This window comes from Heliconius melpomene, chromosome 20 (assembly GCF_056956725.1).
Source record: "Heliconius melpomene rosina isolate 202511_hmr_F chromosome 20, ASM5695672v1, whole genome shotgun sequence".
Lineage (NCBI taxonomy): Eukaryota > Metazoa > Arthropoda > Insecta > Lepidoptera > Nymphalidae > Heliconius > Heliconius melpomene.
The window spans coordinates 9,463,298-9,477,446 of NC_140408.1; the positions used below are offsets into that span (position 1 = coordinate 9,463,298).

Below are 14,149 nucleotides of genomic sequence, written 5' to 3' on the forward strand. Positions count from 1 at the left end.
TCTAAGTCCAGTAGTTTTGTATGTTCGTTGTCTGTCAGTCACTTAATAACGGAAGGGTTTTATATATATAGAAATGTTGCATTTCGGGAGTTATATTGGTAAATAAATGTAGAATTCAATGTATACCCTTTTTATACTAATTCTTTGTCTTGTTTGTATATTCACATTTTTTTTACAACACCTTTCGCAGGCTGCATATCACCTATTTTGTCATTTATATATAATGCATAGAACAAGGAATATAGAATGTCAAAGAAACTTACTGCATATTTTTTAAATTGTTATTAATGTTATAGCGATTTAACCAGATATCCTATTTAATAATCTCTTAACTTATATTGACCGGTTTGATCCAAGTAATAATATAACATTTTTCTCTGTATTTCCAAAATAATGATTTAATAAAATAAAGAACATCGAATTCGGGTATTAAATACAGAAATATAAAGATTACCTGTTATATCTTAATCTCGCTACTATATCAGTTCACAATGAGTAGAATGTTATCACCCAAAAAGGCCGTCTGACTCATTCAACAGAGGAAGGTCAATCGAAAACATGCCATACATGGACACGTGGTAAGTGTTGTAAAAGATCCACTCAAATATGACAATTTTTATAAAATTATAAAACTTTTTGTATTATGATAAGAAAATTGCATTTGTTTTTAAGCGATAAAATTCCTATTATACCTATGCTTTACTAGGCGTCAAGTCAATATATTACGTTCTTCAGCCTCAATTGTTAAGAGGGTTGCTTGCTTTCTTTTGTCTTGTTTTTATTACTTGCGTAAATAGTTCAAAGTAAGTAATAAAAATATTTATATATAAATTTATGAATGAAATTAAAGTTATTTGCCTTTCATATTTTAGGACGACGTTCAATCATGTGGCAACGACTTTACCATTTTTTACTTCGTATTTGTAAAACTCTTTGTAATATTAAATATTTAAAACAAAAATTATAAACGAAACGAAATTATTTTTAAAAACATTTCATACGTTAAAATAAATATACAGCTATAATAAAAACACAATTCGATAAAAAAATAAGTTCTTAATGGTGGTGGAAATATTCAATAACATTTGTATGTTATAGCAGTTTTAAACTGGAACAATAACGATAACAATTTGTATTATTGAACTCGAAGTGAAAACGTATAAAAATTTTTACCCCAAATTTTATGTATTATATTTTTTTATTTATTTAGTTTTCATCCGTATAAAAAGATTTGTATTGCATAATATAAATAGCTTTTTATTCGAAATGCCTTGAAGAAGTTACTTATGTTGTTAGCTCTTTAACCTTCAGAGTATAGTAGAGAAAAGCTAGTGTCAAGAGACTGTTCTCTTCTTTTCAGCCCCAGTTAGGTATTGAGTGACAAAACTCAATGTCACACTTCACTTTACCAGAGCGGTAAAGTGAAGTGTGACATTCTTTGGTATCGACCCTACGACCTAGCCCACAGTACCGACAGATACCGACTCACTGCGCTACGACGGTGTAAGATTAAAGATGTGATATATCTTTATTTTCTGTCGTCTTTTTAAACAGTTACATTTTTTATAACTAAGGGATAAAATTAACTAGTCCCGTTTTCTAGGTTGACAATAAAATAAGATATGTTTAAAAATGTTTTCGCTTCGTTCCATATAATTTAGTATATCATTAATTGTGTTTATAGTCGTCGGTTTCGATACAAAGATTTCCGTGATGATATTTCATTGGACTGTAACAAATACGTTTTAAAGATTCTTCTTTGAAAACTTATGTGGAATTACACACTAAACTCGCAATGCTTCTAGAACTCATTGGAAAATGGGGAACCGAGTGTCTTAACACTAGTTTCTCTCTGCCTACGCTGCTGAAAAAAGGCAAAAAAGAGATGTGCAATGTCGACATATTTTGGAGTAACGTCGGCTTGATATTATAGACGTGATAATGACAGTAGAGCGCCGGGTATTTAGGCGCCTTGCAATTTGCAAATCTTATAAGGTGAATCTAGAGCAGTTTACGTGGTTCATTAATTCTTTGCCCATTTACGTAGTGCAAGTTTCCCTTTAGATACTTCTAATGTACATATATCTTCACATGTCTATCTTATATTATAATTAATTCTGCTTCACGCTGTAACCCTCACACTGCAGGGTAGGCAGAGGGAACCTAGTGTTAAGACGCTCAGTTACCCATTTTCCGTCGAATTCTGGAGTTATTGCGAGTTGAATGGCTGAACTCAACGCCCCACTTTTGCCTCGACACCAGAACGAAGAAATAAAAGTGTAAATTTAAATAAATAATTCATTTCCTCGAGTGGGGATCCACAATCACACATGTCTTGTTCCCCTGCCCCACCACTTGTCTCTATCATAATGTCAACAAAAAAATCTATGAAAATATTATTTTATGGAAGTAATGTCACACCTTACTTTAAATGTACATGCGAATGTCATATATTTGGATGTGAAATACAATACGTTATTTGTAATTTGAACCTGTAACCTCAACAACGGTTTTATAAACTGCTATACGGTCAAGTATAAATAGGTTTAATATAAAAAATATCTATAATTAAATACAGAGAAAAAGAAAAAAAAGTTTATACTTTTATACATAAAATTAAAATAAATAAATATTTTTTTATAGTCCACGATCGCGATACGTTAAAGAAGGTCAATAACATCGAGTACAATCATTTGACTGTATTGGATCTCTGCCAATTAGTATTTCATTTGCATTAATTCTTTTAGTAGGTAGGTTAATTTCGAATAGATTGTTCTAATTTTTTCCACTAAATCGATGGTGATGGTGATGGTGATGACTCTAACTCGGTATTATTTTTTGACTAATTGTTTACATACATTTTAAGAACTCTAGAATCTAAATATTAGAAACATAAATAATTATTCATGATAATTTGAACTGGTGGCCTCCGTCATACTAGTCAGTAGGCAGGCACTAGATGTTAAGAAAGAAGGAAGAACTCATAAGTTTTAATTTATTAATTAAATATTCAATGCACATACTCTTAAGTCTTTGATACGAATATATCCGTTAACCTTTTATAGTGTAGTCAGGAAGTGCTTGAGAAAACATCACTTATGTATATAGGGAAGTTACTAAAAGAAAGTTTTCTATTGTTGGGAGTATAATTTAGTTTTTATATTCATATTAGAAAACATGTAATCGGAAATCTAAATACATTATAATCGACTCTACTTTTTGTAGTACTTTGCTGTATGAGGAAATTGTATAATACACCATTCTAGTCATTAAGAGATTTGTCGTGTTAAGAAAAAACACTTTAACTCTCTTCCTTTTAATATAAAGAAGATTTAATTTCTTATTACTAGTTTAATGTTTATTTCTAAATAATAATTATAAACTAGACTATAAAATAAACGAATATTTTCAGTAGTTTTAACGCTATCTAAATTTCTAAATGTACGTAATTACTTAGGCAGGTACAGACTACAGACTAATGTCATGGTTTTAAAACCAGATGTTTATAGGGCTTTTTATATTACATATTTATATATCTTTATCCCTGACCTTATAATGTAAAACTCATAAATGGAGAGTCCAATGTCATTTTGTTGACTATATCGTCGTTGCTGCCTTTCAGTGTTTTGCGGTTGTTGTGATAGTTTCAAGGTACATTATAAATAGAAATAAACAGATGTTATGTTATACAATTATTTTTTTTCTTTTCTCTTATACTAATTTTTTGAGGAGAAGAAAGAGAAAACCTTGTACTAAGTTATACTGTTTTCTACAATTTTATTATTGTCCATTTTCGACAGGTCCAGTGGCCTATAGGGTTAATACCCCAATGGATATTCCCCCTAAGATAGAATTAAAAGTCCAATGTCCAAAAGTAAAAAAAATATAAAAAAAGGTGCGGTATTATAATATAATTAAAAATTATGATACTTATGTCTCTGGAGTTTCAATACGTGCTGCATTTACAGTATTTATTTACATTGGATACAATTGATAAATTATTAAATCATACTTTTTCCTATAGATACTGTTAATAAGGATATTAGGAGTCGAGGTCGACTCCTCCTCCTACGGAGGAGAGTTGGTATCCTAATGAAGAATATGTATCTACTGTCAGAGGATGTTGACATCAAAAGGTAATCACTCAACATCACGATCCAGGAAACGGGTGACGAGTTTTCTTCTTAAAATAAGATTTCGTCTAAACCACTGAAATCTGTGAACGGCCTCATTAAGTTTGTCTCTCTCGCCAAATACTTTTCCCACTTCGCCCTTTATTTTTGTCGTCGTGTTGTATTATTAGTTTGTTAAAAAGTTCACTTTATCATATGATAAATATTTTCAACACATTCTTCCTGGCGACTTTTATTTACCTTGTGTTTATTTTTATTTCATTTTACATTTTTATTATTTAATTTTTTCACTATTTTTTTTTTTTTTGATAACTTTATACAAGTATTATTAGTAGGGCTGATTTTAATTAAAGAAGAAATTAAATAATATACATACAGTTAAATAAAACTATGAATAACTTTGATGATATAAATTCAATACTTTTGCTGATTTAAATTTCCAAGAACACCAATAGTGCGGTAAAGACTAAAAACCGCATACAGAATTTCCAATCATTTCTTGTTATCCCGACATTGAAATACAAAACATATGGCGAGAGAACATTCCAGTGCGAATATTCTGGAAGATTTATTCAGTTCGTTTCTAATCTTTGAGGAATAACAAGTGTGCTAATATTAAAGTGGTTGTGTGGAATTTTGTGCTTTTAAAATGGCAGGTTAGTTATTTTCTGTTAGATTATTTATTTGATTTGATAGACTGCGTTTTGTAAAAATGGCAATATTTTCTTTTTTGAAGTGAAATCAATTGTTAATTGAATAATTTAATCATATTAATTGTATAGTAATTTCATTTAAATATAAACTTTTCTGCTAAATTAATTAAAACGCGTGTTTACTATAAATACAAACGCCTTACTTATTCTATCTTATCGTTTGCATTTATCTCATAGTACTTTTACTGAGCAACGTTCTTGTATAAGATGCTGTTAGTTCTCTTGTTAGTAAACAGGCGCGGCACACATACCTATGCAAGTTCTTTAAAGGAAATTATAAGAAAAACCTTTGCGGGGTTAAATTACGAAAAACTACTTGTCGTTGAGTGTTGGCTTTTTTAAAATAATTACAGTTTAATGCTATACCTATATACATATGCAAAGATTGTTATGCATATGCATTAATTTATTTGTAAAAACTTTTATCATTAGGTAATTGATTTTTTTATGTAATCAAAATTAATAGAGACATTTTCAAATAGGTAGTATTTTTTGTTCCTTAGGTCATTACGATTTACAAATAGAAGTTTTGTTTTGCTTACTTGTTAAATGTCAATATGAATTAAGGAAAATATTATCAAGCAGTCATTCCTGTTTACAATATTTTACAAAATTAGCTTAAGTGTACTATAGTAAGACTTTATCATATTTAATTTAGTGTAAATTATATGCCAATCGAGACCGATGAGGTGCAGCGGGCCAATGTCTAATTGTAAATACGACGGTCGTGGAATCATTCCCACTCGGAACATGAATCATTTTCGTTTCCTAACGAAACCAAGTGCGGCTATGAATTTCGCTACTGAATTACCTTAAAATTGAACGGGAGGTCGGAAACAGAGGTTCCAAAACGAAAATATTTTTTATATATCAAAATTCACATATTAATACTTCCCTGAGTTGGCTATAAAGCTTAATTTCGTAACTAATAGTAAAGTAAGAAATTTGTGCCCCAATTGCTCTAAAATGCCGAGGAGTTCTGGTGATAGGTTTACATAGAGTCAAATTGAAACTTCTATTTTTCAATAAGAAGCGATCATTCATTTTATTGACATATTAAAGTCTTTGACTTATTAAAATTAAGTATTCCATAATATGGTAGGTATAATGAATTGATTTGTGAGGCCCTACCGACGGCTACAAGCCAACATACCATGGTTGGTCCTCGCCCACTGACCATTTTTGACCCGGATAAAATTACATATACATTTTTTTTAGTCAAGGTATGCTAACAATTTTCTTGATTTTTTTTTTATTTTCGACGTACATAGGCTTGTTTCTTTTTAATTTGCATTTTTCTTATACTAAATAGGCATAAATGTTTTGGCTATTACGAAGGTATGGGGTGAACGTGTCAGCTAATCTGTGCCATCTGCCTCTTAGGCGTATTTAGTTTCTTCACGCTTAGTTGGACATGGGAGCGGCAATGACCATGATTCGCCACGGTTTGTTCTTCGTCATCGTCATTAGAGTGCTTTGTTTGTCGTTTTGGTTACGCGTTTTGAATTACTTTTTGTGGGAAAGGCTGTTTTGTGAAATTGATATATTTTAGAGTAACCTTGGGGTTCAATAAGTTTTGGCTACATAATGTACCTATTACTTATTATTCGCTTTATATCTAATGTAGTCGTTATCCCTCCATACCTATATTATAAATTCGAAATTAACTCTGTCTGTCTGTCTTTTAGGCAATGAGGGCCAAACCGCTAATTTAATTGTGACAAAATACTCATATAGAGATACTTGAGGGTCCCGGGATGAACATAGGATACTTTTTTTTCTCATATTTGTAATATTTTCGATATATACCAATATATTAAAATACTTATTAATTTGACAAGCAATTTATTCCGCCATGTCAATAACAACCGCCGCTATGCTATGCTTGTTTAACGCTTCTCTCTATTGAAAAATGGAAATAATTTCGTAAATATACCTATTTAATAAATATTCGTATAGTTCAAGCGGGCGTAGCCGCGTTCGGGTCCACTAGTAACTGTATAATGATTGGTAATGATTTCCTCTAAAAGAAAGAGTGATGTTAGCTTTTTAAAATCCAATATAAGAAAAGATGAAATAGGGAACAGAGGAATATGTCACTGGAACCCTCATAGTACGAGTATACCCTAAAACGGCTATTTGTTTTAACTCTGTCATTAACACAACAAATTGAAAATAAAAATCGTGTCACAAAAAGTAAAATTACCTTCTATTTCCGTGCTAATAATAATTGTTTTATGTTAATATTATTCAGTAGTTCAGTGATCTGCAATGATTTCACTAGTCCAATGACGCGATTTATCTCTTAAAAAATATAGCCTATGAATATCCGTCAACGGAGCAATTATGCACGCATCTATATATAAAATATATATACATATATATAAACAAAGATTTCAATTGATTAGAAACAAGTATGGAAGCATTAGAATTAATAAAGTGTAACTTCTAAACGTAAATGAGAGTAAGCGCTCCGGCCTATCAACTGCATTTCCACCAATAAAGGAACACAGCAAAATTCCTTGAAGCACCGACCGCGTCCCGCATTCCCTTTTGCGGTGGTTTCCGAGAAAATTCGTTCAAGATCCGCTATGGACCTTCCAGCATCATCGGACCCCGGTTACTGGTCGCCCACTCGCTCCCATTAAACGTAATTCCGCACCACAATGATCGAAGATCGCTTGAGCCTTGTCAGTCGCAGCGACGACATCAATCCGTTCACGCTGCATACGCGCGCGTCTCTATCGTAGTACATACATCTTAAATGTACAATAGGTTCTCAATGAAAATTGTGCTGTGAAATTTGTTTTGTTTAGTTTTCTATTACTTCGTTATACGTGTGACGAATAAGGTATATGCGTGATAGTGCGTTAACATTACGGCTGGCATTTTCAACAAAAAAAACGTTCTGAAATTTGAATGCGGACACTTTGGCAATTTATCATGGTTTCATATTTAAACGAACGTTTATTTACGGTTGTTCAAATGGTTTGACATTTACACATTTCAGTGTCCCATGAAAAGTGCAAAGCTCTTTGATTTTACTGAATGTCAACCTTCAGCGAAAGCTTTTGAATTCGTAGCATTTTGGACTCTCAATAGATTCCGTATTTTCATTCATGGACCAAAAACGTATAATGTGAAATATTACTATATAAAAATACCTGCATTTTATTTAATATGAACTTATTGCTATTTACGATACTAGTACTAAATATAGCATTCTAAATATTGCATATTTGTGTTCTTTATTCTTATCAGTGCAGATAATACGACAGACGTAAAACATTTGTTTACTCTCCGTTCAGCCTTCTCAGTACCGTGTTAAATTTGACGTCGATCCTTGTACCTCTATAATAGCTTCGTAGATTGTTTATTGTAAACGTTGTCAGTATATAATGATAATTATTGTTTTGTTTTGTTTTAGATTCATTTTCATTATTTAAACTAAAAAAGTGACTTTTTCTTTTGTATTTAGATAATAGATTTTGCTATATCTAGACATTAACCATTTATTTCTTACAAAGGATTCGTTATTTTTATATCTTAAGAAGTTATTACTTGTTTTTAATATAGCAAAGACCTTGAAACCCACTCTGTGATCTACACCCACGAATAGCTTTTGATGTATAAATAATGATTTATTTTTCAATGTGTTGGATGTACATATTCATATTTTTTTTATATTATAAAAAAATATCATACCTAAGTAAATGTTCTAAATATACGTATTCATTTAAGATGATTGTTCAATATACCTACTAGAAATAAATGATACTTGCTATGAATAATTTAAGCTTTCGTTAATAAATTAGGCCAAGCTCACATTTGATAATGAAAGTAAAATCATTGTTTAATAAAAACCTTTTTAGAACATAAAAAAAAAATTATGTATTCGCGACCACATAAGTTTCACTGATTTTGTAGGGCGTCGCCCGCCCACTGCTGTGTACACAACGACTTTCCTCGTGTAACTCAACATAATGGTTAATTACAGGTGTAGGACGGCTTTTGTTTTGCTAAATGAATTTTAGGATTTTTTTATTTATCTTTCTATCTTACCTTTAGGTCTCTTTTTGCTATGTCATATACGGATATACATTCTAGTTACTACTTTTACTATAAAGAAACAAGGAACAAATAAGTCTCTACTTAATCAGCTAATATCTTTTGTAATTAATTTATATCGCCAGATATGTTCGTGTAAATGTTGTTTTTTTTTAATTTTTCGGGGCAAAATTATTGTAAGTAAAATTTTTGGGGTGGGCACGGACCATCTGGTTCCCCCATTCCTACTCCCATGAATTTTAATAAGTGACCAGGTAAATATTAATAATGATAACTCCATGTACAGAAAATTAGTTAATGAAGTCTGCGTTGTTATGAAATATAACGTCAATGGCATCAACCTGACGGGAATAGATCGTCGCGTAACGCCGTCGCCAGCAGTAGTGTGACCGCGCTATCATCCGGCATCACTAGCGCCGATAACCCTTCGTCTCACTAAAATAACCAGTCTGCTCGAAACCACAGTCGCAAAACGATTGCCTCCAAATTTAATTTCCACCGCCCATTTATACCCTCGTGAGGGATGTCTTCTGTGCGCACGCGCTCCGCATCCCCAAAATCCGTTTCCTTCTCCCCCGTGCTAGAACGGAAGTACAGTGTCCAACGGCATGTGGAAAGACCCGAGTTGAATTCAACGGATTGGCGAAAATATTTTACAGATTTCAGTTCATATCTAGGTAAGTGTACGAAACTTTGTGACCTGAAATGAGTCAAGATTCTTTTATTATACGGCCTTGTTCTATATCGGTGGCGTGTTACTGGAGCGTTTGGGAAACGATGCGGTAAACAAACTGCGCAATCGCAGCTAATAGATTGTAAATCTTTTGTTCGAATTTCTTGATAATGTTCTATTATCGAATTTTATGCAAATTAGCTGGTGCGTATAGAGTACTAGCGGCACGCTCGCGGTGTCACCCGCGTGAACTATGTTATTATTTATTTCTGTCTCCATGACTACGTCCTAGTGACGTCTATGCAAAATTTGAGACTTCTAGCATTTGTAGTAACGAAGTTTCATACAAACTTTCGACCCCAAAAACAACCCCTTAGAAGTCGAATATTGCAAATTCCCGTCTTAGCGAGCACCTATGTGCTATAAGTAACTCCTATGCAAAATTTGAGATTCCTAGCACTTGTAGTTTCTGGGATTTCGTGATGAGTGAGTGACTTTTCGATTTTATATATATAAGAAGATATAGAGACCGCTGTGGAGCAAACGCACGGTGTCTGGCTAAAAACATGAAGATTGTGAGTTCGATTCTTATCCAGGAAAATGAATTATTTCATATCTTCGCTCTGGTAAGAAGACTGACCGTGGCACTGAGTTCGTCATTCAATATCGATGAAACGCAATGTCTTGGCAATTAAGCGGAAAGTGTTGAAGGAATGTTTTAACATTACATTCTGTCTGCCTGTCCTGCTACATTCGGAATAGAGCGAGAAGCTAAAAAGACACTGCTTTATTAAGATCTCAGTACCCAATCGATTGCCAAGGACAAAATTGGAATGACAAGTTCACTAAATTTAGTGTTATTTTCATACCACATTATTTAAAGAATTGCAAACTGGTATCTCATAAAATATTATAAATATTATTTGTCTCTGTTTCTTATAGGCTAAACACTATCGGTTACAATTATCGTCATACATTACAAAATGCTTTTACTCTACGCACAAGGCACATGGCCGCCTCTGCAATTCACCACTTAAAGAGTTGAAAACCCATTAATGTATTGAGCACTTACATAAGATGCATTCATTTATTACTTTCACGATTCTAACAGTTGAAACTGATGACAAAATGTAGACATACATGTCTAAAACACCAATAGTTTATGGTAATTTAAATGTTAATTTGGGAATTATTATTTAGGAAGTTTAGAAATTGCAAAGATTTTACCCAGATTTAGTAAAATTAAATTACCAATACATAATCAAATTGATGCATTTTGTCACATCCTTCCTAGTAATATTTGATAAATACTTTGAATAATACTCGTGAGTTGTGGGTTCGATTCACACTCGAGGAAAGTATAGGAAAGTATAGTAGGAAATGAAAATATTAAACATAATATTTTCATTTCCTCGCTCTGGTGCGGCTCTGAGTTCCGCTACTCAACACGCAAAGCCTCCAGAATTGGGGAACCGAAGTGTCTTAACCGGTACGGAGTGCCTGATCATTGGATTCTCAGGATCCCTTTATCCCTGCTATGTGTGAAGCTAATAAAAAAAAAGATTGTTGTTTACATAATGAATTCCTAGATTAACTATTTATTATTAGCAACAAATTAATTTATACAGTGTGACAATTGATGCATTGTTTAATGAAATAACGCACGATGTATCTAGTAGTGTCAACTTGCAGATAACCTTGCGGTTAGCGTTCGCGACGCGGACAGTTCAATTTAACGACACTGGTTATATATTTGCCTAAATTTAAGAGTAGAGGCCAGTCGTAGCATAGAGGCAAAAGCGTGTGATTAAACGCGACAGGTAGTCGGTTCGATTTTCACTCGAGACAATGAAATATTAGTATTTTCATTTGTTGGCTCTGGTGTCGAGGCTAAGCGCGGCGTTGAGTTCCTCCACTCAACACGCTGTGGCTCCAGAATTCAGGGAAAATGAGGAGCGGAGTGTCTTAATACTAGGCCCCCTCTGCCTACCCTGCTACATGCGGGATACAGCGTGAAGCTGAAAAAAAAAGACAAAAAATGTTATAAGTAGGATACTTTTTACAGCCCATCGTTAAATAAACCCGACTAATATTTAAAAGTATATTGTCATGCAATGATTGGTCTTTTTTGCATAAATTCCAAAAAATTTTTTTTTTTTACTTCACCCTGCATATTCTTTTGGGTTCCTCTCCATGCACGCAAATTTTATTTAAAAAATCTGGGATAGGATCCGTATTATTTTTTTGTAAACAATCTTCTTTTTTTCCACTATAAACATGATAATCGAACTGCACTCAAATGACTATGTCTTATTACAAGGACTAAAATTTTTTTTTTAAATATTTCAACTGTTAATATTATAATTTCCAACAAAAAAAAATCATATAGTATTCAGTTTTTCACAAATATGCTTCTAAAGAAATATATTATATTTAATTTTAAGTTTCTAAATGCAATCCCACTGCCTCGTTACTTTGCTATTCATACATAAACAGGCGCTCTGTCATTATTTTCGCCTCTATAAAGAGTCTTCTAATAACATCCTGATTTTGCTTCGATAATACTATATATTATTGTATGGTATTATATATCACATTTTATTTAAAATTTCTATAAATAATTAAATTCTTTGTATAGAACCCTGCACCCTGCACTTCTGAGTGTAACCTAAGTTGGTAATTACCCATAAATTTATTAGCACAAATAAATATGAAGATATACAGGATAGAAACAATATTTTCCTTTGTTGTAGGTATATATTTCCCAAAAGCTTCATCGAAAGTTTTAATTTATTTCGATTCGCCCTAGCAGAGGTGACCATTCGACACACAGTAAACATACTAATTCTATAGTCGAAGCCTGAGAGAGCAAGCGAGACAAATTCCGCAAAGTACGCGTCATCCTATGACGCCTATCATTATCAAGACGGCGTCAGCGTCCATTGATTGCTATACCTTTAAGCATAAAAAGCGATAGGATGTGATGTCTATATGCAAATTCATATGATTAGTAAGAAAATTATGTTACAAAGCCTATATTATTACATTTATAGAAAAGTTCATTTAGTTCCGTCACATATTTTAAGAAATAACTTAAGATATTAGTATAGATATGTGATTGCTTTAGAAATAATGTAGCTATAGGTCAATAGCCTTACAATTTGAACACACAGATAAAAAAGATAACACGATAAATGCCTAAATTAGTGCTTTCACTCAATATAAAACAGGAATACCAAATATTTATGTGAACAATGTGTTAGGCCGTGCGCGATTTTTGCGGTCTGCGCCCGAGGTGAATCAGTACTGCATTAGTCCATAAGACAGTCGCTCGCGCCTTTAGTTTGGTGTTATTTCTTGTATAAGTTTAACAATTTTTCAAATTTTTTATTAAATTTTGTGACAGAGATCGGTTTTTCTTAAGTAGTGTTCTTTTTTTAAAAAAAAAAACGGTTATTCTGAAAGTGGTGCATAATGTCTAAAGCTCATTATTCGGTCAACGATGATGTTTATGGTAAAATATTAAAAACCCATACCAATTTAAAACCACAAACGGATTACGCCGATGTCTACGAAGCCGTTGAGGGGCTAGGTATTTTTTTTTTAATTATCTTAATTTTAACATCACAAAGAATAGTTAAACCAACATTTAACTATCTCGTTTATCTCTTAACCTAATTTCAAGTTTCGTAAGAATAGAATGAAGTCTTTGATAGTTTTAGTTGCAGAGACTATAAAATTTTAAGTCGGCGACAACTGAGAGATCTCTGTGGTATTTCATGAATAACTCGGTTCTCTGCGAGTTGACTGATAACGCCATACACCTTTAACGCCTTACAACTTTGAATTTATTACGTTTGTATTTAGTTGGTAACTGTTTTAAAGGATATTTTGAGGCCGTTGAACTCATCCGAAATAAAACTTGTTTTTGGTAAACATCGACATCAAGGCCGGCTAAAATTAAGAAAGTATTCAAATTTAGTATTGTTGCATCAATTTTGGTTGGGTTCTGCCACTCAACACGGAATGCCTCCAGAATTCGGCAGAAAGTGGGGGACGGAGTGTCTTAACACTAGATTCCATCTGTCTACCCTGCTGTGTGCGGGATACACCGTGAAGCTGATGTAATATTTTTGGGAATGGTTCATAAGATTTATAAAAGAAAACTCCATTTTCTATATATATATAAAATCGAAAGGTCACTCACTCATCACGAAATCTCAGAAACTACATGTGCTAGGAATCGCAAATTTTGCATAGGAGTCACTTATAGGACGTAGGTGCTCGCTAAGACGGGAATTTGCAATATTCGACTTCTAAGGGGTTGTTTTTGGGGTCGAAAGTTTGTATGAAACTTCGTCACTACAAATGCTAGGAGTTTCAAATTTTGCATAGACCTCACTAGGACGTAGTCATGGAGACAGAAATTAATTATAACATGGTTCACGCGGGTGAAACCGCGAGCGGGCCGCTAGTATTTTATAAAACAGAAAACAAACAAATATTTTTTTCATACAACCAATGTGTTAGTTAAAACAATTTGAAATGTTTGCGTTAATTAT

At 32.8% G+C, this 14,149-nt stretch overlaps 1 protein-coding gene across 8 annotated transcripts in view; it reads left to right on the top strand.

Moving 5' to 3' along the window:
* Pax (paxillin) overlaps positions 1-14,149 on the top strand; it is a 49,738-nt gene that overhangs the window by 17,689 nt on the left and 17,900 nt on the right. The window contains exon 1 of one of the 8 annotated variants that reach the window (XM_085204316.1): positions 4,640-4,789. The exons of 4 other annotated variants lie outside the window; for them this stretch is intronic. In XM_085204316.1, the coding sequence (XP_085060442.1) occupies positions 4,783-4,789 (7 nt within the window). In that variant the 5' untranslated portion in view covers positions 4,640-4,782. Of the gene's footprint in view, positions 1-4,639; positions 4,790-9,192; positions 9,592-12,969; positions 13,180-14,149 lie in introns of those variants that run through there. 3 more of the 8 variants (XM_085204310.1, XM_085204317.1, XM_085204311.1) reach the window with 3 other exon arrangements.